Source organism: Antennarius striatus, chromosome 18 (assembly GCF_040054535.1).
Source record: "Antennarius striatus isolate MH-2024 chromosome 18, ASM4005453v1, whole genome shotgun sequence".
Lineage (NCBI taxonomy): Eukaryota > Metazoa > Chordata > Actinopteri > Lophiiformes > Antennariidae > Antennarius > Antennarius striatus.
In genome coordinates, this window is record NC_090793.1 from 5,983,755 (window position 1) to 6,009,101 (window position 25,347).

At 39.5% G+C, this 25,347-nt stretch overlaps 3 protein-coding genes across 4 annotated transcripts; 2 read left to right on the plus strand and 1 right to left on the minus strand.

The window, feature by feature from the left end:
- Positions 1-1,871: 1,871 nt before the first annotated feature.
- Positions 1,872-9,677, plus strand: snorc (secondary ossification center associated regulator of chondrocyte maturation). Its single transcript, XM_068341283.1, has 3 exons — positions 1,872-2,049; positions 8,706-8,873; positions 8,975-9,677. The coding sequence occupies exons 1-3, from the start codon at positions 1,974-1,976 to the stop codon at positions 9,082-9,084; spliced, it is 354 nt and encodes a 117-aa protein (XP_068197384.1). The 5' UTR covers positions 1,872-1,973; the 3' UTR covers positions 9,085-9,677.
- Positions 9,678-11,442: 1,765 nt separating this feature from the next.
- On the plus strand, positions 11,443-14,164 carry LOC137612611 (G-protein coupled receptor 55). Its single transcript, XM_068341225.1, has 2 exons — positions 11,443-12,346; positions 13,366-14,164. The coding sequence occupies exons 1-2, from the start codon at positions 11,618-11,620 to the stop codon at positions 13,570-13,572; spliced, it is 936 nt and encodes a 311-aa protein (XP_068197326.1). The 5' UTR covers positions 11,443-11,617; the 3' UTR covers positions 13,573-14,164.
- Positions 14,165-16,433: 2,269 nt separating this feature from the next.
- On the minus strand, positions 16,434-21,632 carry itm2cb (integral membrane protein 2Cb). Of its 2 annotated transcripts, none has more exons than XM_068340424.1 (6): positions 21,438-21,632; positions 19,539-19,676; positions 18,773-18,964; positions 18,576-18,686; positions 18,260-18,410; positions 16,434-17,632 (listed from the first exon to the last, which is right to left on the minus strand). In XM_068340424.1, the coding sequence occupies exons 1-6, from the start codon at positions 21,576-21,578 to the stop codon at positions 17,541-17,543; spliced, it is 825 nt and encodes a 274-aa protein (XP_068196525.1). In that variant the 5' UTR covers positions 21,579-21,632; the 3' UTR covers positions 16,434-17,540. The 2 variants fall into 2 exon arrangements, with proteins under 2 accessions (XP_068196525.1, XP_068196524.1); XM_068340423.1 differs by having other exon boundaries at positions 21,432-21,632.
- Positions 21,633-25,347: the final 3,715 nt, after the last annotated feature.

Consider the following 25,347-nt stretch of genomic DNA (forward strand, 5'->3'; position numbering starts at 1 on the left):
GAGAAATTAATCCATGCTTTCATCACTTCCAGACTGGATTATTGTAACTCAATCACCCAAAAAGTCATTGAAGACACATCCAACTGATCCAGAATGCTGCTGCCCGTGTTCTAACCTGGACCATATTTATCCTGTGTTGGCCTCTCTGCACTGGCTTCCTGTGAAAGCTTGGATAGATTTTAAAATATTCTTCCTCATTTACAAAGCCCTTCAGGCACCGAGCTATCTGAAGGAGCTTTTAGTTCTATATAATCCATCTGGAGCACTATGCTGTCAACATACAGACCTACTGGTGGTTCCTAGAATCTAAAAAAGTAGGACAGGAGCTAAAGCCTTTAGCTATCAAGCCCCTCTGTTGTGGAACCACCTCCCTACTTCAGTTTGGGAGGCAGACACCCTCTCATTATTAAGACTAGACTTAAAATGTTTCCTTTTCAGAAAATTTACAATTAAAGTGGCTTAGGCTGCTAAGTTCTTTTTCTTACAGACCTACACTGTTGGAGACTCAACATCAAGAGTTGCTGAGCTCCTCTTTCCTCCTTCTCTCTCACCCACTGTTAGCCCTCTTCTCCGACCTTTCTCTTCAAGTCTCCTTTCACACCTTACTGACTCAACTTCTTCCCTGGAGTCTCTGTGCTCTACTGTATGTCCTCACAGGTTTTCTCAGGTTCACCCCTCATCTGTCCAGCTGCTGTGGACCTGCTCCTCTAATTCCACCAGTATCACCCCTCATTTAACCATCGGTTGGGGTCCTGCTTCCTCTTCTTCCTCTGTGCCATCATACAGTCATAGAATAGAATAGAATAAAATAGAATAGAATAGAATAGAATAGAATCCCCGCTTCAGCGCCTTCATCAAATCTCCAAACTATCTGGCATATCTGCCAGAGAGAGTCGGCCATTCTCTCTCTCTGTCTCTCTCTTTCTCTTGCCCTGTCCTTATCTTAATTGTATTTCTTTTCCACCCAACCGGTCAAAGCAGATGGCCGCCCACCAGTGTCGGGGTCGTGCCCGGAGTTTGCATAAGCGACAGCAGCGGGGAAAAACTCCCTCATTGGAGAAAAATGAGGGAGTTTTCCCCGCCACTGTCACTTATGCATGCTCTGGAGAGTTCTGTTGGGTTTCTCTGCCTGGGCACAGTGACTTGTGAAGTCAGCACAGTATGCAGCCGGTGACACAAAGCATCAGTGGCTTTGGTCAGTTGATTGCAGGGTTACCTTTTAACCAATGCAGACTCGCACACATATGAGGGAGGGCGTGAGCGGGCTCCACACGGCCACCATCGGGCTTGTGAGAAAATACTTGTTGCAGCCAGACACTGGAGCACATATAAACAGCATGGAACGGCGCATAAGCAGTCACTGTTGAGGCAGCCAACCTCTGACATGGAAGTGATGTGCCAGGGGGAGCAAGAGTAAGCACAGCAAGAGGGGCTGTGGCTTTTATGCCCGGCTCACCTCAATGAATGTCCATCAGTGACGCCCGCCACATGTGTCAATGCGTCAATGCGTGGAGCAATGAATACTTCCATCCTGCTACATGAGCTAATTACATCCAATCTACTGATGCATTATTGACAGTTGACCAGTTTCGGCCTAGTTTCTAGACATCTCCAGTGCTACCATCTTTATGTTTTGACTAACGCTTAAAAATTTCCATGTGCAGTTAAGGTGTAAATATCTCCAGCAGAGTCGTGGTCAGTGGCTCCTGAATGTTTACACCCCACACCCAACTAAGTGACTATATGAGTTTGGAGTGGGTGTGCCCTGCTATGATGTGCTTACAAAGTCCACACTGTCCATCCAAACTGTCTTGTGCCCACCTAGTCCCACCCCTTCTCTCATGCCCTCAATTGCCTACCTCTCCCCCTCCTGTGCTCTCCTGCATTCCCCTCCTGCTTCTCTCCAAGTTTAGTTACTCATCTGAAGTCAGTCAAGGGGCTTTTGGAGACTCTTCTTGTTGTTCACAGCCACCATGGTTCACTGCAGCAGCATCTGTAGGTTACTTCTCTTGGTGCTCCTCAGCCTCTTGGCGACTCTTGCACACACAGGTAAATCTTCTTTTGATGTGTTTAAGTCATTTCTCTAGGACAGTTGCTAGGTATACAACATTACCTATGTGTGGCCCCTTAGGCGTGTTAGAAGAATCTATCCATTTTTATGTCAGATGATATATAAAGTAGTATTCAAACTCTTAAATATTTGCCGACATTTTTTGAACCACACAACCACATGTTCTTAATATTGACAAAGTCATTAGTTAAAGGTGTTTGTTTTTGTATGAACATTTAATGTTTTCATTTGCCCTTGTACTTAAATAATGGGGAGTAATTTTGCCCTGTGTAGACATCAAAGACGTCTGTCTGTGTGTCGTTTTTTCCTATTTTCAACTCACATTCACAGGGGTGCATTTGTGAGTCTGCCACTTGATGTAAATGATGTATTTGTGGAGGGTCTGAAACTATGAAAGCTGCTCTTTGACAAACAGGATGACTCGCCTGCATTCATCATGCCATGCTGTTCAAATGACACTGAACACTTGAGCTATGAAGTAGAAGTGAGTCTTTGCGATGAAACTATGTTTGGCATTTATTACATACATGTAGAGAACTGTTGGAGTTATTTATAAGAAGCAGGTCAACAATTTTCACTTAAGTTGTGGTCCTTTTTTGTACAATAGAAAGCATTTAGATCCATCATATCATTTATTTGTCATATTTAAGAGTTGAGAGATTAAGACATTAGCCTATCACTAATGCTGTCAAATGCTATATTCCACCTTTACTCTCAAATCAACTGAAAAGTCATCTCTAAGCAAAATAGCACAGCTCTGAGGCCCAGAAGTCACAGTGTAGATGTCAAATGAGCAATGGGAATGACAGCTATGGAGCAAGTTGACAATGTTCTCTCTGTCTTCTGAGGGGGGAAAAAATAGCTTAAAGGATATTCTCTATTAACCGGGATGGAAATAACAGGTTTCTAAGATAGAGGCTCTGTAATTTGTCTATACCTTCAAAAATATATCTCCTGTTATTGATGTCTTTAAACAGAATAAGCTGCTATGTTCTAATCTGATGCTAAAACAAATAATGTTAACGTCTGTAAATTATTCTGATCAGCCAACCAAGTGATTAATCTTAGTGTGACATCCAGTCCCGAAGGTTGACCCCTAAAGGAAACAAAGTGAGTGTGATAATTACTCACATTCTCTCATTCAACTTTCTCAAAATGTTTGATGCAATTCAATATGAGATACAGAGACTTGTCCCGCAATGCAGAAAAGGGTCCATATTCTTCTTGTTGCATGGTAAAGATATCATTTGTCAGATATTCTCCCATGAGAAATGAAGCCGCCACCTCTGGAAGTTAAGGAGTGATACAAACCAGCAGTCCAATGCTTTGCCTGGTTGTTTTTCACACACACGGGTTTGCACACTTTGTAATCTAACTGGCTGGTGTGAAATCCTGACTGGAGATGCCTGAGCCACCAACAAATGACCCTATGTGTTTTTAGCATCAACAGTCAGCCTTCCCTACAGTCTGCCTGTAAGTGCTCACGGATAGAGATGGAGGGTTCCTGATTGACACATGGAGTCACATCTTAACAAATTATAACTCAGTGTAAGCTTTTCCCAAAAAGAGATATGAGAATTCTACTACTACTACATTCTACTTCTGTAGCTACCAGGTGATTAGTGGAAAACTGCTACGTATAAATAACCTTAACTGAAAAAAATAAAAAAACATTGTGAATCTTGTAAAATAAAAGTCCATATATGCATGAAAGAAAGCAAGATTAAATAAGACAAAATAGGATATAAAACTTGGTGTGACAAGTCCTTCTGCTCCTACTTAAATTCACATAAACCTGATTGACAAAGAGATAAGTTAACGTAATACATGAAATAAATATCCTTCTTCTTTTCCTTTCGGCTTTTCCCTTCAGGGGTCGCCACAGCAAATCAATTGCCTCCATCTAACCCTGTCTTTTGCATCCTCTTCTCTCACACCAACTACCTTCATGTCCTCTTTCACTACATCCATAGACCTCCTCTTTGGTCTTCCTCTAGGCCTCCTGCCTGGCAGCTCAAAACTCAGCATCCTTCTACCAATATATTCAATCAATGAATCAAGTTTTATTTATATAGCGCTTAATCATGACAGCAGACATTTCAAAGCGCTCTAACAGACAGAGAAACCCAACTGAACCCACAAGGCAAGCATAAGCGACAGTGGCGGGGAAAAACTCCCTCCATGAGGAAGAAACTCCGGGCAGGACCCAGACTCTTTTGGACGGCCATCCGCCTCGACCGGTTGGGTGGAAAAGAAATCAAAGGAAGACAAGAACAGCATCAGAGCAGCACTATCTCTCCTCTGGACATGTCCAAACCATCTCAGTCTGGCCTCTCTGACTTTATCTCCAAAACTTCTAACATGTGCTGTCCCTCTGATGTACTCATTCCTGATCCTATCCATCTAATACATGAAATAAATAGGATATTTATTTCACAAATACATGATACACAAATTCATGATACATGAATAATACATGTAATACATAAAATAAATACATAATAATATAATAATAATAATACATAACATAAATAATGAATAAATAAATAATAACAAATAAATAAAATAAGAAATAAGAAATAAATAACTGAAATGAACAGCTGATGCAGTTTAGCTGAAGGCATAGGGAGTAGAAGCAGTAAAATTTGTGAACTAAAAGTAACAGATACAGTTTAGACTCCGTGGTGCACTGGCGTCGTGCCCGGAGTGTCCCCCGCCTCACGCCCTGAGACTGCCGGGATAGGCACCGGCTCCCCGTGACCCGTGTTAGCGGATTAAGCGGGTTAGAAGATGACTGACTGACAGTTTAGAATATAATACACAAGTGTAGAGCAATTTTTTTGTTTAATTAGTTTACTTATAGTAATTATCAGGATGAACATTATAAACTTAGTAAAAGTCGTTTTATTGATCCTCAATGAGGACGAAAGCGAAACTTGATATTATATAAACACACATATAGGCTGGAGCATGCATACACGCAAGAAGGGCCTGTACCAGGGCTTTGAACCAGAATTTTTTGCCATTCCGTTCGTTCCGAACAGAAACGGAATTATAACGTTTCCGGTTTTGCGTTCCACCCATAAAATGACGTTCCTGAACCGGTTAGAACAAAAAAATTAAGTTCCTGAACCGGTTAAATACAAATATGTAGGCGCCGTATTTTGCGCACCATAAGACGCGATTAAAAGCTTTAAAATTCCTCAAAAATCAACAATGCGCCTTTTAACATTAAGCGTCTTATGTGTACAAATGTTTTTGTTTGATTTTAGTCAGTGCTCTGCCAGATCGGCCATTGTCCACCGACATAGGACATATTACGTCACTACGTACATCGGCAGCGATGGACCAATTAAAGAACATGACGCGTGGCTACGTCCGGCACACCTCCGGTAGGTACCGGTATAGCATAGTATATGCCGGTACTGTACTGCAGGTATGCCGTTAACCACATTTGTTTGGCTAAAGACCCCCGGCAATGACGTCAGCGAAGAGAATCGCTTACAACACAACACGTAAACTCCAGGCGATCAGTTCCGGTTGTTCCGGTTCACGTAAAGAGACCGGGGGGCTTTTTTCACGCTTCGCCATCTCTCTTGATCTGTGACTCCATGCACGCCCTCACCACCGCTTCTGTCAAAAACCACGTCAAGCGGCTGAATTCGGAGCTTGTCATCATCCTGGAGGATTAACGAAAGAACTCCAACCGCTGGACATCGGTGTAAACAGAGCCTTTAAAATTAAGCTGCGTGTGTCGTGGAGCGATGGATGAGAGACGTGAACACACGTTTACCAGGACTGGGAGGCAGTGTCGAGCGAGTTACACCACGAGTTACACCCCCACAATGTGTGCGTGCATTGCGGATGCCTGGACTAACGTGTCTGCTTCGACTTTTGTCCGATGTTTCTCTAAAGCCTGCATTATTACCGGACAGCCACCCGGAAACGTGACGGTTAACGATGGTGACATTGGTGAGCTATTCAATGCAGACCGAAGATGAGGACTTCGAAGGACTTAGCAAAGATTTATCAAAAAATAAAGAAACAAAAATATATTTAAAAAATAATGTAAGTGTATTTTTAGAAATTTTAATATGTAGTACAACACAGTCCAACCACAGTCACCTTTTTGCTTCCGTTAGCTAGCATGTACCGACCAATAATGTGTGCTTTGTGTCCGGTTAAAGTACAGAAATAAACTCCGTTATTTAGATTGCGCCTCTTTATACAATGAGCTGAATGGTGCGCAAAATACGGTAACTTCAGGCCTTTTAAATTTAATTAGCAACTAAAGTAATTAGTTTATATACTATAGTCTATAATTATAGATACATCCCTACCCTACAGTAAACAGTACCACAGCATTACACCTCTGCTTTATGTCAGTTGTGCCTCCTACTTAGACACTGCATGAAATAAGACAAGAATAACTTCCATGTCATTTATTGCTGAACAACAGATCTTCATTGTGCTTCTCCCATAGCTCAATATTACTACAAAGCGCTGGCAGTGCAGGAACACACTGCTCTGAAAATGACTGCAGCCAATGAGTTAATGTCTAAATCATACATTTTTCAGATTGACATACTGCAGTGTTTACCTGTTATGATTAGATTGTGACTGGGAAACCTCCCTTTTCTTAACTGCTGCTGACAGCCGCTATTTCTCTCCGCTCTCATCCCGCGTCCAGTGAATGACAGGAAGTGGTCAAATATTTTTTTGAAGAACAAAAAAAAAAAACGGTATTAACCGGTTTACAATTATTTTCTGTTCCGATTCTGTTCCGGAACATTAAAAAATACAAAGTTTTCGGTTTTGCTTTCGTTCCTGCCAAAATACCAAAAGTTTCCAGTTTTCGTTTTCGTTCCATGAACCGGTTCAAAGCCCTGGCCTGTACACATGTAAATAATGGATATTTGTCGAGTGATGGACACCAACATAAAAGGTACTAAAATAAAATGGATAAATGGCAGTAATAGATAAAAGTAATAGATAAAGATAGACACAGTGATTAATAGCTATATAAGATGGGATTCATAGTGCTGAAACAGAACTGTGTTTATAATAACTAACAAGTTTGTTGCTGCTCAAGCTCTCGGGGTTTTAGGTTCGGACAGCAAACGCTGGAAACAACCGATATAGTGACTGTAGCTACAAGTTGAGATTGATGTTGTTTCTTGGGGTTTCATTTTTGTTATTTACATTAAAAGGAAATTTCAAGCTTGAGAAAACCCAAGTGTGTGGAAGCAGGCACCAACAAAAAACATTGTTATTTTTTTTGCGTTATTAAATCAAGCTTGGCTCCGTGGTGCTCTGGCGTCGTGCCCAGACTGTACCCTGCTTCATGCCCTCAGTTATGCTCCAGCACCCCGCGACCTGTGATAGCAGATGAAGCGAGTATTTGATGATGAATGACTGAAATGAAAAATCAAGCTGTCCTGGAGGCACAACCTTTTGCACACAGAGACTATTTAATAAACAAGTTTGTTTGACATCCACAGCCGCTGCCTGGTTTGGGCCTGGCCGGTTGTTACTGGTTGTAGCCAGTCTCCTTCCATGACCGCACAAGTTGCCTTTTGTGCCCTCTGCTGAAGGCCTCATTGATGGCTAAGCTGGCCGGAGGCCTGGGCCTCCAAACCTCCAGCCAGCGACAGGACAGGACGCTGCACACGACAGAGTCATCACAGCGGGATCAGAATGCTCACAGAGTTTAAAATATGACATAGCAGACTAAGAAGACGAGATTAATTCAGATGCACTAATTTCTTAATAATGTCATGCTTTCTTCTCTGAAAAAGAATAACATGAATCCTTTTTGACATGAATGAAGAAAAGTCAGCATGGAAAACTGTTTCAGTGATTAGGTGGGCTTGCATGTGAGGAGTTATCAGGTGCTGCAATGATCAAACGTTTCTCCTTTTTCTTTGAAAAAACTGCGCAGCCATTCATTTAAAATTAGGACAGCAGATTGCTTTAACCTTCTGCTTCCTGAACCTTGACTCTAGATTTTTTGTTAGGAACAAGAAATATGGCTTAAAAAGAGTTTTGTTTTTATTTCTGGCTACTGTATAAATGTAAAAAGTCTCAAGACACTTCAGGTTCAGCAAGAGAATGTCAAAGGACAGTTTTGGGTGGAAAAAGAATGATCGATTGGCAGAGGCAAGAAGAACAGTACATTCTGCAGTATTGGAGCTTCATGGGAATTAAAAACCCTGCCCTCTTACACATTACTTGTCCAACTACTACTTCACTGAGATCATAAAGCAAACCATGTTTTGAAGATGCTTTTTGGGACAATAGATAGGCATCCTGTAGCTGTTAAAAGCAAAACTTAAGGAAAGGCTACATGTAGCCCAAACTGACAGAATTTTCATCCACAACAAAGAGATCCTTGTGCCCAGGGCTGAGAGGTTTACCCAGCAAGACAGAGAGAGGCTGTTGAAGTCAAAACAGGGACATGCATGCAGCTCTGCATCCCAGAGCTTTCAGTGTCCAGAGAAAAGTCATATAGAGCCGTTAGCACAGCATCCCACATGAGTGAAATTATTGCCTTAAGAAAACATAGAGTAAGTCAACAGCACACAGCAGGCAATCTTCATCAGTGTTTGGCTTTAAGTCACTTCTTGGTTTGCAGAGACTGTTGCAGACCCTGCATCTACGGCCAGGGACAATCAGGACACCCTGTCTGGAGAGTCACCAAGTGACCTAACCACCAAAGACCCTTTCCAGTACATGACGGAGCAGCCCTTCACCTTTGACTACGAGGACACCACACACTCCTTCACCATAGATGAGGAGGAAGGTAAAAGATGGACTTAAGGTTCACCTTTCAGAGCCATCAAATTTATGTAATTTTTATGTCTTTGAATAAAAACTACTGTACATCACTTTCTGTGTGTGCAGGGGTGCTGGGACCCGGGGCCATCACAGCCATTGTTATAGCAGTCTTCCTGGGAGCGTCTGTCCTCCTTGCCCTCATCGTCATTACACTCAGGAAGTTCACCACCTCCTAGAGTCAATAAATCCCATCTACTCGTGTGTGTGTGTGTGTGTGTGTGTGTGTGTGTGTGTGTGTGTGTGTGTGTGTGTGTGTGTGTGTGTGTGTGTGTGTGTGTGTGTTTTACCTCTCTTAACTCGCTCCTTGTCTTTTTTTATAAAGATAAGTCTCTGTGGCGCTAAGAGATAAGAGATTGTGGCGGGTCCCTTGACTGACTATGTACAGCTTCACTCCTGTAAACACTGTAATTGTCCACTTACTGTCCACATATTTTACCTTGTGACAAAATAATTTCTGAAGTTTTCCATCTTATAAGATTTGAAATTTGTATTTTCACAATTACAAATGTTTATCGTGTCAAAATCAGGAGAAAATAGCTTTAAAAGGCTTCAGTGAATATAATCAAGATATGTTACGTTTTTTATTGTTGTTTACCAAACAATTTTTTTAATAATATAAGGTGAATCAATAAATCCAAAAAATCATATGCCATACAGCATGCAGTATGTTAATTGTAAAAAAAAAAGTAATCAAAATTTTTTTTTGAAAAAGGCAATTGTATGGGAAAAAATGTGAACTAAAAAGCAGAAGAATTAATTAAAGATTTATGTTTACATCCATTGCTCATTGGTCAGCAGTTTCATTTTCACTTCCAGAAAAACACAAACGAAAGTAACATGCTACATTTACATATCCTAAACCTTTCAAAAACTTTATTGAAGCCAAGCACAAATTAATTTGTCCTTTTTTAAAAAAAAAAACTTAAACTTCGTTTAAATAAAGGGGCAAGAATGTAGGTGTTTTTCCATACCAATGTGTCATCATCTGAAACCAGGAAACCACTAACCATAATCTCTGTCTAAATCAGCCTCAGCGGGTTCCAAAAGTATAACATCTTTGAAGACTTTGACTTTCCACCTCTGACTGACACACTTAGACGAATACTGGTACAAACAACCTGCAATTCGTGCATGGAAATCAAAATATAGCACATGGGGAAAAACTATGAACAGATTAGTCTTTGACCATAAAGGATAATGCAAATAAGAACATAAATCCACTTAATCAAGCCTTTTATTCTGATCTATCTTTTCAAGATAGATAACCGTTATAACCATTAACTGTTCCAGCAACATAGCACTGAGCAAAGGCCTCCACCAAGACATGCAGTTTACAATTGCAAGCTATGTGAATTCATAGATATTCCTGTCTGAGTTTACACAAATCCATAAACAGTGGTTAGAGATCTGAGAAACTGCAGTTACTTACAAGTTACTGACTTTATTTCATTTGATCATGTCTTTGAGATAATCTTCAGCCATGATAGAGGTTGTCATTGTTTGGCATTCTGTCATGACTCACATTGGTCCAGATTGGACATTAACTCAAAAATTATTGTTCAACGGACTAAGCTTAATTCTTGTGGCTCCCAGAAGATGAATCCTGGCACTGGTCATACTCTGGATTTTCACTTTAGGTGATCATTTCAACTAATAAAGTGATTCAAAAACAAATATCTGCAAAAGGATGGGTTTTCCCAACAGCCTCATCACCCACAGTATCATTATGTAAAAGATTAATTTGTATTTGATTTATACAACCCTAACCCTGACATGGTGGTGGTGTTTTTTCCTTGTAGTTATGCCTTTAAAGAATTGTATGAATTGTCATGTAGGGCTCCTTTAATTTTAAATAAAAGACACATCTGAACACATAGGCATTATGTGTGGCACTCAGGAAGTGGTGATGAAATGATAAAGGCAGAGAAAGCAGAACTGTGTCTAGTGTAACACAGTTTGTCAGACAGACAACTGAAAGCTCACACTGGCGTACATGAGGTAAGAACATGACTATGACTCACTTTTCAACTGTACAATATATTTAAATTGTTTAACTGAGTCAGGTTAAACAAATGAATGACTTCAGTTTATGGTAATAATCAACTAAAACAAGCAATACTTGTTTTTAAACATTTAAATAGTTGTAATTAGTTTTATTGTCAATACTCAAAGTGAGGAGATGCATATAAGGAAACAACGTTATTTAAATTATTAATTTTATAAACTGTCTTGATCACATTAAGGAACCAACACTAAACATCTGGGACTACTGGTATATGTTTATTTGTCTGCTGTTTGTTTTGTTTCTTTGTTTGTTTGTTTGTTTGTTTGCTGTCTTGTTTGCTTGTTTGTTTGTTTGTTACAACTAGTGTAACACGAAAAAGCTCCAGATCCAGATTAAATCTATACCAAACTTGAAAAACAAATGGGTACATCAAAAAGCACAGTGATGGATGTTGAAATATGCATAGCGTAAATGGGGAACAAATTAATTTAAACTGATAAATAATTTTGTTTGTTTTTCAGAAATCAGATAAAAGCAGCAATTCACACCTACAGAAACCTATGCTGTGAAGTTTTTTAGTGTCTTACCACAACCATGTACCTTAAAAAGCGTAATGGAAGAATAAAAGGACTTTTTAAAAAATAATTTACAGCTGCTGAAATTAAATCCAATCAAACTATTTTCCCATTTTGGCAAGAGACACCATGACCAGCAATTGCTCTTTTGAAGCTGTTGACCACCTCATGAAATACTTGGAGCTGGTCATCTACATTCCCATATTCATCTCTGGTCTGATTCTCAACGCTACAGCCTTGTTTGTGTTCTGTGCATTCCTGCAAAAATGGACAGAGTCGAGTATTTATATGACCAGCCTGGCTCTGATGGACCTACTCCTTCTTTTTCCTCTTCCATTCAAAATGCATGCTTCCAACAACCTCTGGCCTGCCCACCTCCAACCTCTCTGTTCAGTCCTGGAAAGCTTCTACTTCATTGGAATATATGGCAGCATCTACACCATCATGTGCATAGCTGCAGATCGTTGGTTGGCTATCTGTCATCCCTTTAAAGCCAAGCAAATGCGCTCACTCAGAGCATCTCTGGGAACCTGCATAGGGGTCTGGGCGCTGGTGCTGATAGCAGTCATCCCCACCATTGTTCGCTTTAGGGAGAGTGGGCACAAAGACTTCCACTGCTTCCACCATTTTTCACAGAATGGTTGGAGCCCTCCAGTGATTATCTGTCTACAGGTGTTTGGGTTCCTGGGTCCCACCCTGGTCGTGGTTTACTGTTCTTCCCGGACCATTTGGGCACTTCAGCAGTCCGGCCAGCACAGCCTGCAGAGTCGGGCCTGTGTCAAGATAATCTACAGCAGTCTGGCTGCCTTCCTGATACCTTTCACGCCTAGTCACCTGGCCATTTTTCTTCAGTTCCTGGTGAGATCAAACTCAGTATGAGCAAAACGTTGTAACTTAGTTTCCTTACTAACAATTTTAGATAGATAGATAGATAGATAGATAGATAGATAGATAGATAGATAGATAGATAGATAGATAGATAGATAGATAGATAGATAGATAGATAGATAGATAGATAGATAGATAGATAGATAGATAGATAGATAGATAGATAGATAGATAGATAGATAGATAGATAGATAGATAGATAGATAGATAGATAGATAGATACTTTATTAATCCCGGAGGAAATTGTATAAATTTTATGAGAAGTCTTTTTGAAAAGTTCATAAATAATATGTGTATCAATGAAAATGTGTACTAAATCTTATCACGATAAACAGAAAATACACTCTCAATCACACTAATAATGCAGAATTGTGCACAAAGAATAACTGCTTTGTTTTTTTAAATAAAATCAGAAGCGCTGACTTTGCCTTAACTACAAAAAATTGTGAAATATTCCATAACCAAAAACAGGAAGAGCAATAACAACTTCATACCTGCTTTAGTTTGAAAATGTCAATCCAGTAGGCTTTTTGTTGTGCTGATCTCTGTTGAATTTTCAAATATAAACCAACTATGAAAGAAACTATTTTAAGCAGTAGATAGTGAATGACATTTTATTATATTTTAGTATAAAATATTGCTGTGTACCATTTTGAAGGATCATTATATTATAGAGCCTTGGAATAAACAAAAAAAACCCACCACTAACATTGTAGGGGCTAAGCACCTCCTTTTCGTCAGAATACATTCCAGTACAAAAGTTTAATAACAAATGGTTTCAACAAGAAAAAGTCTTCATCTTAGTGGTGTTTTATAAAGTAAATGGTGGGTGCAAGAGACATTGTTTGGAATAAAATCTTTATTGTAGAGACTGAAAGTTTTCAAAGACATTTGGAAAAACATTTGATAATAACATACAGGGAGGAGTGACAGGGCAAGTGTTATCAAATTCAAATGTAACAATGATGTTTCTTTGTTCTTTGTTCCAGGTACGCCAAGAAGTGATTCAGGACTGCAGTACCAAGAGCCGCATCAGCCTGTTCATACAGTTAACCATGTGTCTGTCCAACATCACCTGCTGCCTGGACGCTCTGTGCTACTACTTCATTGCCCGTGAGGTGAGGAGTACCAGGAACAACTTTAAGCTGTCGGCCATTAGCCAAAGAAGAGCTACCTTCAGCATTTCGGAAGTCTGAACAGAGGACAGTTTCAAATTAAATCTGTTCTCAGATGGCTGTTGTTAGCTGCTTCTTGAACCTTAGAGCAGTGGAAATGAAAAAGGGTGTCTGTTGGTTCCGTAACCGTCTGGCAAGTGTGGAATAAGTGACAACATGGGGGGAAGTACAGAGAAAATCAAGTAAACAATGATAAAATATAAGATCCAGTGATAGTGAGCCAGCGGGCACTTGTTCAACCTCAAAGATCAGAACAAATCTCATTCTGAGAAGACAAGCTTCTGAGGTCATTCAGACGTACGGCTGAACAGTGAGGATGAGTGAAGAAGCTCTTGTGTGTTACAATTCATTTTCAAACTGTACACTTCAGACATCTAACTCCATGCAGGGCTATTCGCAGTCGGTTGTGCTTTTCAAGATGACAAGTCCAATATATATAAACGTCATTCTGAAAGCCTCATGTCAGGCAAAATCCACCTTCAGCAATTTAACATCGATCACCACTGCAAAAAAACAGATTATACTTCATAAAATGAGAAAATTTAAAAATAATTCAAATACATTTCAAAATGGAGATTTATATTATCCCAATTAAAGCATGCAAATGACTTAAGCTGCAGGTAATATTAAACTAAATATGAAACTAAATAATAATAAATTAAGTTTAATTTACAATAGAAATTTTTTATTATACATATTCATGAATAAATTATGATCAGTAATGTTACAAAAGCGTCATCCAGTTTTGATAATGAAACATTTCCCCACCTACATATTTGAATAAGCTCACTGGAAAAAGTCTCACGCTGTCACGCTGTCACGAACTCCACCCATTACCTGTCAAACAAGCACCCAACCAATCATGGCGCATCTGCCAGAATAAATCACGTGAACAATATGGCGTAAGGCATCTGCTTTGTTAGGAGAAGAAATAAGTATACATGGAATTCCCAGTTAACATAATTTTAGAGTGTCATAACTGTTGCAACAATTTTGATCTTTTTGAGAAAAGAGTCTAAACAGCAGGAACGACACAGAAAATGGCAACAAATTCTGAGTGAAACTCCGACTGAAAGAGAGGAAAGGATTGCATCACAAAAAGAGAAGTACTACTTAGCCAGATCCAATGAAAGCCAAGCACAAAAGGAAAATCACCAAGAAAAAGAAAGGTGGAGTAAACAAAAGGTATGCTATACATTCAGTGGGTTAAAGCTTATCAACCAATAAGCATTTTACCATTTTTATTTAATATATATCTTGCTCCACAGAACAAGGTAGCTATTTAGTCTTTTCATATGTTTGTTATGAGGTCTGATATTATTGTTTTACTGCGGAATTTCCATGGGTTCCTGCTAGTACAAATATAATTGTATATAATCAATATATTATCATCTAGGAATACTCATTTAATTACTGTCTGGCAATTGATTTTCAAAAACTTCATCAGTTAGTATACATTTTGGTATATACAATACTATTTTGGTATATTTTTTTAATTTCGCACATTACATACTTGTTTTAGAATTTTTACCTTCAATATTACTTGATAATAATGAAACAAGTTACCTCTACAGGGTGGCACAGTGGCGCAGTGGGTAGCGCTGTCGCCGTACAGCAAGGAGGTTCCGTTTTCATATTCTCCCCGTGTCTGCCTGGGTTCTCTCCCCGGGTTCTCCGGCTTCCTCCCACCTCCAAAAACATGTGCTTCAGGTTAGTTGGCAGGTCCCAAATTGACCATAGGAATGCTGGCGTCTCGCCCGGGGTTTCCCCGCCTCATGACCTAATGAAGTGGGTTGAAAAAATGAATGAATGAATGTTACCTTTACCTTTGAATTATTATTATTATTATTATCAATTATTATAATAACTGTATTAATAATATCCTTGAGTCATCACCACCATGACAAACTTTGTGTATAGTTTTTTACATTTTTTTGTTTTTTGCAATATGCTTTCATTAACACATTAATAATTTTTATCTTATCGCATAGGGGAGGAATGGGTCAAAACTTAAATGTAGCTTTAAAGATGCTCAATTTTTTTAAACCTCCATCAATCCAGCTTTTATTGATTAAAATGTTTATAATTTTTTGTTTACATGATAACATGTATCGCCCTTGTATCGCCCTGTCATAAATGTGGAAGATGTTCCTGTTAGGGGATTTACTGTATATTCTGGATATTACTGTAAATAACCAGTGCAATGCTCTGTTATGCCACAGATTATATATTTTATATTTTCTTTTACTTCCATAACTCGTGTCTTTCATTTTGCATGAGACTCTTGTTGAGTTCCGATATGATTTGCTTACACTTGTCACTCACTATTCTCTAAAAACTTTTTTCTATAAGTACGTTGGTTTTTATGAAGCCATAGAACAGATTTAAAGTTTGTATTTTTATCATTGCAACTCGTTTGTCAGGATGTTCACGAAGGACAAAAATGCTCTTTGCATCTCTCTTACTGTGTTGATACAGTATGTTATTGTTTAATGTCCAAATGATTCAACGCACCATAATTTGATGGTTCATATAAGCTTAACTGAAATGCTTAATGCACTGGTGTCGTGCCCGGAGTGTCCCCCCGCCTCACGTCCTATGCCGCCGAGATAGGTTCCGGCTCCCCGTGACCCGCTGGGGTGGATATAGCGGTGGTAATCTGATGACTGACTGACAGACTGAAAGGCTTAACTGCTTGATCAGAGATCTGCGGTTCGATTCCCGCTCCCGCCCAGCCATCTTTGGAGTGTGAGCTGACACTGGGATGTATATGTAAGCACGTCTAACATCTCACTGTATAAGGATGTGAGTGTAAAGATAATTTCCCCTTGGGGAATTAATAAAGTAAGCTTAAATTTAAGTTAAAATTAAGCGACACTGAAAACAATTTCTTTTTTATTCATTTGTTCTTAAAGCAGTGAGATATTACAAGATAAATCAACTGTACAACAATATAAGGTATCTGAGATGATGAAATACGAGCGCAATATCATCGCTTTTTCTCAGCAGTCTTATTTGCTCTAGGTTAGACAGCAAACAGGGAACCCAAGCATTTTTCAGGGAGGGACAAAATCTTTTAGTGATAATAACACAAAGATATGGAGTATTTGGAAATGACAAGATCTAAGGACAACAGGAAAATTAAAATGAAGAGGAGGAGTAGCAAGAAAAAAAATAGTTTTAGTCTTTGTTATCATCTACATTAAAAACCGTTCTAAATATTTCAAATATCCTTAACACTAAGCATAGCATCACTGACGGCAGACTTTGGTTCCTTCTGCTCCTCTAAATTTCTACTATTTACAGTCTAAAGCCATTATATCTATGGAGTAACTAAAGTGTGGTACCAATGGAAATAAAGAAACAAACCATGAAGTGATGTTCACGAGACAGTTTGATTTCAGATAAAAATCTATGAATGTTACAGTATGTTCAAAATAATTTACAGTATATATTGCTTAGGAACAATCAGTTTATATACACCATTCATTAATGATAAAAACTAGCAAATAAACTACATGAGGTATGTTTTGCCATTTTTCTCACATTTAAAACAAATCAAAATCACAACAAAGGAATAAACATTAGCTTGAGTGCAGTGCAAGCAGCATCTTTATCACAAAAAACAGTGCACTTGGATACTTAAGTCAATAGAAAGTCTAAGACAAAAAAATAAACTTGTGAGGAAAATATCACAAACTGACACACATCAACATCTAATACACAATAGGACAAGCTACAGATATATCCAAAACACATTTATAACATCATCCATATACATGGATACATGGACTGTTTTAATAAAAAAAGACATTGAAAGTGAACAGTGAAAGGGAAATTTACAAACAAACAAAAACTAACATTAAAACCTTAACTAAAACTGTTGGACAAACACTTGCTCTTAAAGTGCAGTTACAAGCTGAAAAAATTCAAGAGGTATGGTTTGAAATTGGCTTCAGAGCTGAGTGGCTGTGATTTCTGCCTCTGGTTTACACCCTGTCACAGATTACAGTCTCAACCACAAAAGTGTTCTCGAAGTGACGAATGCTGTGACACTTCCTCGTCTCACGCCTCTCGATACCTGTGAGAAAAAAGAAGACACACTTAGATATCCTGTTCACTGCTGAAATAAAGGTTTTGCATTACTGCTGCTTAGCCAATAGGCACCCGTCTTTCATAAATGCTGGTGATTCCTGGAAATCCAGTCCATATATGTACGCAAGGGAAGTTTCTTTCATCATTTCTTGGGCTCTGGCTCAAGTCAAGGCAACAGTGATGATGATATTACTCATAAGCATCACTACCTCCCCCGTAGTGTGTGGATGTAGCTTCTGCACTGCGAGAGACTCACATAGCAGGAAGTTCCCAAGCTGTGCCCCCACACATTTTGACATGAAAATCATGCTGCCAAGTAGTCAAAGGAGGATTTTATACGTCAGACACACACATCGTAAGTGTTTACTAGGAAGTCCTTATTTGGCTGTGGTTGTATTTGCCTTTAGCTTGTTCAATTGTTCTATGTCTACTCCTCCACACACCAGATTTCCGTGTGTCTCACCAGAGGAGTACTTTGGGTGTAGTAGCTCAAGCAGTTCACATGACTCCCACAAGAGTTAAAGTGACAGAGGGCATTATATCAGCCGAAGTGACTTTGCACTGACCACTCATTACTTAGCATCTCACATTTCCTGAGAAGACATGTACTCACGTCGATACTGGTTGCGGCGTCTGAGGCGATAGGTTTCTTTGCCATAGCAGAGTCTGTGGATAAATGGGCCCAGCTGTCTCATGTTCCTCACCCTCCCTGTCACCATCATCTCCTCCTGTATGATGTAAGTCTGAGGAAGGTACGTCCCTCTCTGTAGCAAAAACACACAAATGAATCAGTCAGTCTATGTGTTTCTGGAAGAAACACTGCAGACAGAATATGGGAAGATGCCAACCTAATTTCAGACAGTCATTCCCCTCCAACAATGCACTCCCAGCAGTTGCACCATTTACATCAACAGCAGACACTAACTCACCTTGACATTGACAAGCAGTTCCCAAAGATTTCTTGGGGGCATCACCAAGGTTGTGTTGAGCTCAGTGATGTAGCATTTATCCAAAGCAATGTCGTGATAAGCTGTTAGACCCTGTAATAGATTAAAAAAAAGGTTATAACGGGAGGTGAAATGACCCACTTTAATTAACCAGTAAAGAAAGAGATGCCTTAACCTACCCTCTGAAAGTCATGTATGATATCAGCAGGGTCGCTGCCTCCAAAGTGTGGCACAGGTACACTGATCTGCTCATAGTTGTCGTCAAGGAAGATTCCAACATTCTCCTCCAGTTCTTGCCAGCCCCTCAGAGGAGCGTACATGGAGTCCTCATACACCACCCGGCAGTGAAACAAGCTGTCTTCTGGGATTTGCTACAGGGACGCGAAAGAGCAGAGTTAGAAGGGTTGGGTCCTGTTTGCCTTTAGATCAATACCATGCAGACATCGGTTACTGGTGCTGGTACTCAACAACTTATTTTTTTCCCCATATTAAATTCATGCTTCATGTATTGTTGGATTCACACCAAGGTTTCAGGCGTGCCAAAAAACAAAACAAAACACTCATTGTTTTAGCTAATTAAATAGCGTGTTGGTAAGGAATTCTAGAAACCTCCAGTGGCTAAGTCTTGACTAGCTCTAGTAGGAATTCTCAGCTGAATTCATCTGTCCATGAATGAATGACAAACAAATCTACAGCCATGCTAACATTGCGGTTGCTATGGGATTGTGAACTATAATACATTGTTTACTTATATACCGATATCATATTTCTAGGGTCTCTCTATAGTTATTAAAAAGTGTTCCCATATTTGAAAGAACTAAACTTCTGTATTAATTGATTAACTGTGAATTGGTTCCCAACCCTTTGCTATTTTTTTTGGTCATTACATTTTTTTCAACCACTGGTTTCAGTATATATTATGAAGGATTGGAAGCATGAACTAACCTGAGGTATATAGTAGTAGCGATACACAAAAATAGAGGCTAGCACTAGCCCTGACATGAAGACGACCAGGCCAAGGGTGATGCAGCAGAGCCCGGTTGGAAAAGGCTTCTTCGGTTTGCCAGGAAGACCCAACTGCTCCTGTAAAAGAGACAAACAGTTTGATTAAAGGACGCGACAAATGTTCATGTTTTAAAGAAAAATACAGATTGTGAAAAATATATTCAAGAATGCAGTGACTTTTTCATTTGATGTTTGATGCAGCAGCTGAGACAAGCAGACCTTCAATTTCAACTAGAAAGCTGCTCAGCAGAAACTTTGGTAGGATTAACTTGAAATTCTTCAAAATCTAATTCTGGAATAGAGTATTTATGGCTGCAGCATCATCAATGCCATGTGTTAAAATAAATTCCATACTGACAGTTAATTCTGACAGGAGGCTAAGTCGTTAGCAAGGGATAAGGATCCGGTAGATGTATGACAGACTGCATTAAGACATGTCAGGTTCTCACCCACAGTCTCTCAGTCAATCTGCTGCCTCTCCCTATGACTGTTGCTATGGAGAACGGAAGCAGTGAGAACAGATTGTACCAGGCTCTGACGAAGATGCTGGCACATGGTTGTCTAGGTCTATTCTTAGAGGCCTACTTCCACAATCCATATTTGCAGTCAACTAATGCCATGAGTGGGAGACAAAACAAGAGCAGGAGTCCCTCAAGAAAAAGCGGACATATTAATAGATCTCCACACACTTGGTTCTGACGTCAAGCCGATCTGGTGTCTTATTCTTCTCTTGACGTAACTGACAGGTGAAAGGTGTTTGCAGAGATGACAGATGTGTTATCAAGTAATATTTTATTGTGTGCAGTGCTTTATTCATTATTATAGGGAGCTCAGGGGCTTGGTCAGTTGCACGTTGTGTGCCAGATATCTAATTTATTCCAAGAGATCAAAAGGAGCTTAGAAAGGAAGCTAGAAAAAGTTATTTCTGTGACGTTTCTGATACAAAAATTTAATTCAGATTTAAGAAATTCCACAATTCCAATTTACAGTTACCATTATCACACAAAGTGAACAGTTTCATTACGTGAACAACAAATTGCTTTGTCTGTCTACCAACTTTTAAGCCAAGTTTGATGCAGATTTAAACGTTACAACATTATTTACAGTTCCTATTCCTAATCTAACACCTATTTAATCTTAAAGCAAACCCAAATTAATATTTAACATAACGGGGTGCTGACCTATAGTCAGCTATACAAAGACCAGATTTGTTTTTATGCAGCTTTGACAAAACAAAAGGTTGCAGTGCCTTTAGAGATTAACCTGGTTACTGATTTAATGTTTCTTTAATCTTCAGGGTTCCATAATGCACATTTCTCTAACAAAAAAAATAAATAAAATGCAGATAGGTTGAGAGAAATGAAGTTGTTTCTTCATGCCTCTCAGTGAAGCACATCACGGTGAAGGTATCTTAATACACTGAAGGTGAACAGAGGACACCCATCTGCAGTCTGCCCCAGAGGGGGCTAAACAAGGTGACGTCATTACAACAGCCCCATGGTAGGATAAGACTTTTCTCCCGCGTTATTGTAACATTTCTGCAGTCTGGCGTATCATATGCAGTAAATTATGATGTTTTAGGGATGTTTTACCCTTAGGTTGCGTCGAGGTTATATTAAAAACATTTACGATCTTGGCATATCTGTACGCTGGTTTGCATACTTGCATCGATGATGCATTGCCAGCATAAATACTATGAAGTGATACGATGATGCATGGATAGACGTGTAAAATAAGGTAAAATAAAGATAAACTAAACTAACAATCGATGTCCAACCAGGGAGACACAAGACACAAGACGCCACAAAGAAAAACAAAAGTGTGCAGACTCACGCCAACCTGAGGTATAATGATCTTGTCTTCATCGATGTCTTTTTCAGGCTTCTGCGCCGAAACTGGCTGGAAAGTGATCTTCACCATGTTTACTCGGTGTGCACTTATTATATTTCCTATCTGATTCAGTGCGCTGTGGGCAACCATCGAACAGGGAAGATTATATAGCGGCGGACCGGGCTCGCCCCCGGGCCTCAGTGACGTCAGAAGAGCGTCTTCTCTGACGAAGAAGCGTTGTGTGGGTCTTCAGGGAAAGCCGACTCGCCGCTGTCAAAATAAGATAATAATTCCGGGAAAACTTCAAAGATCAAAGCAGTTCGTGGGTGATTTTACATCCGTGAATAATTAAACATCTATTTACAGAGGTTTAGAATGAAAATGAGTTATCTTCCTGTGATTTGCTGATGTATACACAATTTCATGCCTTTATTTTGAAAACATGTGCCCGATATGGTAATGTTTTCCGTATTTTATTTAAAGCTGCATCTCCGGAAATGTGGGAATGCTGCAAACTCTCAGCTAGATATTAGAATGCAATAAACTTAGTACTAGGCCACTATAAGTGATATTAGTCCTATCATCACTATTGTCATCATAGTTATTACTACTACTACTACTAGTAGTAGTAGTAGTAGTAGTAGTAGTTGTACACCATATCATTTAGTTTATTGTAGACTATGTTATAACTTAATATAACATAGTCTGCCTAACACAAAATTTACAATAAAGTATACTCTCTTTCTTTGGTTGGAAAGAAAAAAACAGGCTGTTCCCTCTCAGGAGAGAGTGAAAGATGATTCACTCTCTCCAATCTATGGAGGGAACGGTGCTGGAGGACAGTGCAGAAATCTGTATATATGCAGCAGGTTTCTATGAAGAGTTGTTTCACTCTGAATACTCTGAGAAACCTGTGTCATCCTTTCTATCTGGCCTGCTGAAGGTGTTGGCGGAACAAAACCGCCACCTAGATGATGACATCACCCTGCATGAGCTGTCGGAAGCCCCGAAGGGGATGAAACTTGGTAAGTCTCCAGGCCTAGATGGCCTTCCCATTGAATTCTACAAAGAATTCTGGCAGGTGATTGGTGAGGACCTGCTCTCCATGCTCAGGGAAAGCATGATGACAAGTTGGCTGCCCCTGAGGGCAGTCCTCACACTTCTGCCAAAAAAAGAGGAAACTTTCAAGATATCAGGAACTGGTGGCTGGTGTCCCTCCTCTGTGCAGATTATAAGCTCCTCTCCAAGGTCTTGGCCAACAGTCTAAGAAAAGTGATGGAACAGGTTGTTCATGTTGACCAGACTTACTGTGTACTGGGCAGGCTAATCACGGATAATGTACATTTAATTTGTAATATTTTAGACCTCTCAAGTTCATTGGGAACAAGACTTAGTCTTATTTCTATAGACCAGGAAAAGATCGAGTGGAGTACTCGTACTTGGGGCACACTCTACACAGTTTTGGTTTCAGTTATAACTTTATTACCAAGATTCAGACCCTGTATGGAAACATTGAGAGTGTACTTAAATTTAACGGTGGCTTGAGTGCTCCTTTTAAGGTCCAAAGAAGCGTGAGACAGGGCTGTCCCCTCTAAGGGATGCTCTACTGTCTGGCACTAGAACTTTTTTTTAAATTAACTGAGAACAAGTCTCTCTGGTGTTAATTTTCCTTGTTCTTCTTGTAGTTTCAAAATGTCTGCATATGCTGATGATATTATTGTTGCAATCAATGAGCGGCATATACAGTATATAAGCTCTTTGGAACGCACTGTACAGCTTTTTAGTGAGATCTCCTCTGCTAAAGTCAACTGGGCGAAGAGTGAGGCTCTTGTGGTGGGAGATGGGCTTGACGAAATCAAGATAGACTCCCAGATAGACTCCAATGGAAAACAAAAGGGTTAAAATACCTTGGAATGTGTCTGGGAAACCAGGCCATTATGAAAAAGAACTGGGAAAACGTTTTAGAGAAACTGGAAAAAAGGCTAAAAAACTGGAAAAGGATTTTATCAGAGCTGTCTTTGAGTTTTAATTATGAACAACTTTGTTGCATCAATGTTGTGGCACCGACTGCCTGCGTTGAACCCCCACCAATGTTGCTAAAACATTTTTTTTTTGGGACTGCCATCACTGGGTCCCTCAGACTGTCCTCTTTCTGCCCAAAAAGGAGGGAGGGCAGTGACTTACCCACCTGACCAGCAGAGGTGCTGCTTTCCGGCTACAATTAATTCAGAGGTTCCTGACTGGCCCTGAGGACCTGGTGTGGTGACCAACAACACAGGCAATACTGGCCCAGTGCTGGGGTCTGGGACTTGATCGCTTGCTGTTCTTAATGGGCCTGGAAAACGAAAGACTGGGAGATCTTCCATGTTTTTATCAGAGTGTTTTGGAACCTGGGAACTTTTGTCCAAGAAGACGCCATAGGATTCTAAATAACTCTATTGGTTTTTAAAGGAACCTGTTATCAAAGGAGGACTTTTCACTGTAGGAACTTTTGCAGGAACATCAGTGGAGTTCAAATTCATTGTGGCTAAAATCTCAAAGTTTGGACGTGTGGTGGAGATTTGTGGACCCACCCTAGATGGCGCTACTGCTTTATCCTTACTGTGGGTGTGACCTCAGTGAGACTCATTGGAAGACTATTGAGGAGCTAGAAGAGCCAACTCACCCCACAGCAACTGACTTTGATAAATTCTTACTGTAGAGGCCTATCAAACCCGATTCATAGTGACCATTTCCCTGTATAGAGTTTGTCTCTTTGATCTACAGTAATGAGTCTGTCAGACCCAATCAGCCTCAGTGACAGTAATGGAAAAACATTTATAAATTGATGGTAAAGGTTCTAAACAATGATAAACATAAAACATAGGGTTGACACACCTTGGACGGTTCACCTTGGGATGACAGCGAACTTGAACCTTTCTCGGGATTCTTTCTACAAGCAGCAGTTAACAAAGAGGGTTTGAGATTTCCAATGGAGGAGTTTACATAGTGCTTTTCCATCAACAGTGTTATTGCAGTTTTGAATCTAAATATGTCGGAAAACTGTCCGTTCTGTTCTCACAAGGAAACTATTTGTCACTGCTTCCTAGACTGTCAGAGACTCAACAATCTATTCCTGTTTTTAGAGAGAATCTTTCTCTCATTTGGTCTTGTTTTTGACAGACAGATATACTGTACATTATAGGTTTGAAACACAGGAAGAATTTAAAAAAAAGGATTTGGCAGATTCTAAACTTTCTTTTGGGCCAAGCAAAGATTGAGATTTATCTAAGCAGGAAGGAAAAGGTTGAAGGTTCTTCTTACTGCAGTGCAGAAGCCATTCTAAGAGGAATGTATCAAACAAGAATCAGAATTGATTTCAACAATTTCAGAGCTATGAATGATATAGACACTTTTACGGACCGATGGTGAGTAAAAGGGGTCTTATGTTCCATGTTGAATGAGGAACTCATGTTCAGTTAGTGTTTGGTTTAATTCAAGTATATTTTGCCCACATTTCATATGATAGGTTTTTTTGAAGCGTGTGTTCGTGTTTGAGTGAATCTCTGTTGGATGTTATTAACGTAACTATCTTGTAATATCGACTTCATGAATAAATGTGATTTTAAAAATAAAAAATCAAATCTTTCTTTCTTAAACACTTATGGTGTGTGAAAGGTGTCTTATGTTCCATGTTAAATGAGGAACTTATTTTCAGTCAGTGTTTGGTTTAATTTTTGTATATTTTGCCCGCACTTCATGTGTTTTTTTGAAGTGTGTATTCTTGTTGGATATTGTTAACGTAACTATCGTGTAATATCGACTTCATGAATAAATGTGATTTTAAAAATCTTTCTTTCTTTCTTAATTTAGTGCAGTGCATGTTAGCAATCCTTGTATTTACACAATATGTCAAGCCATTACATGAGATTGTAAAATG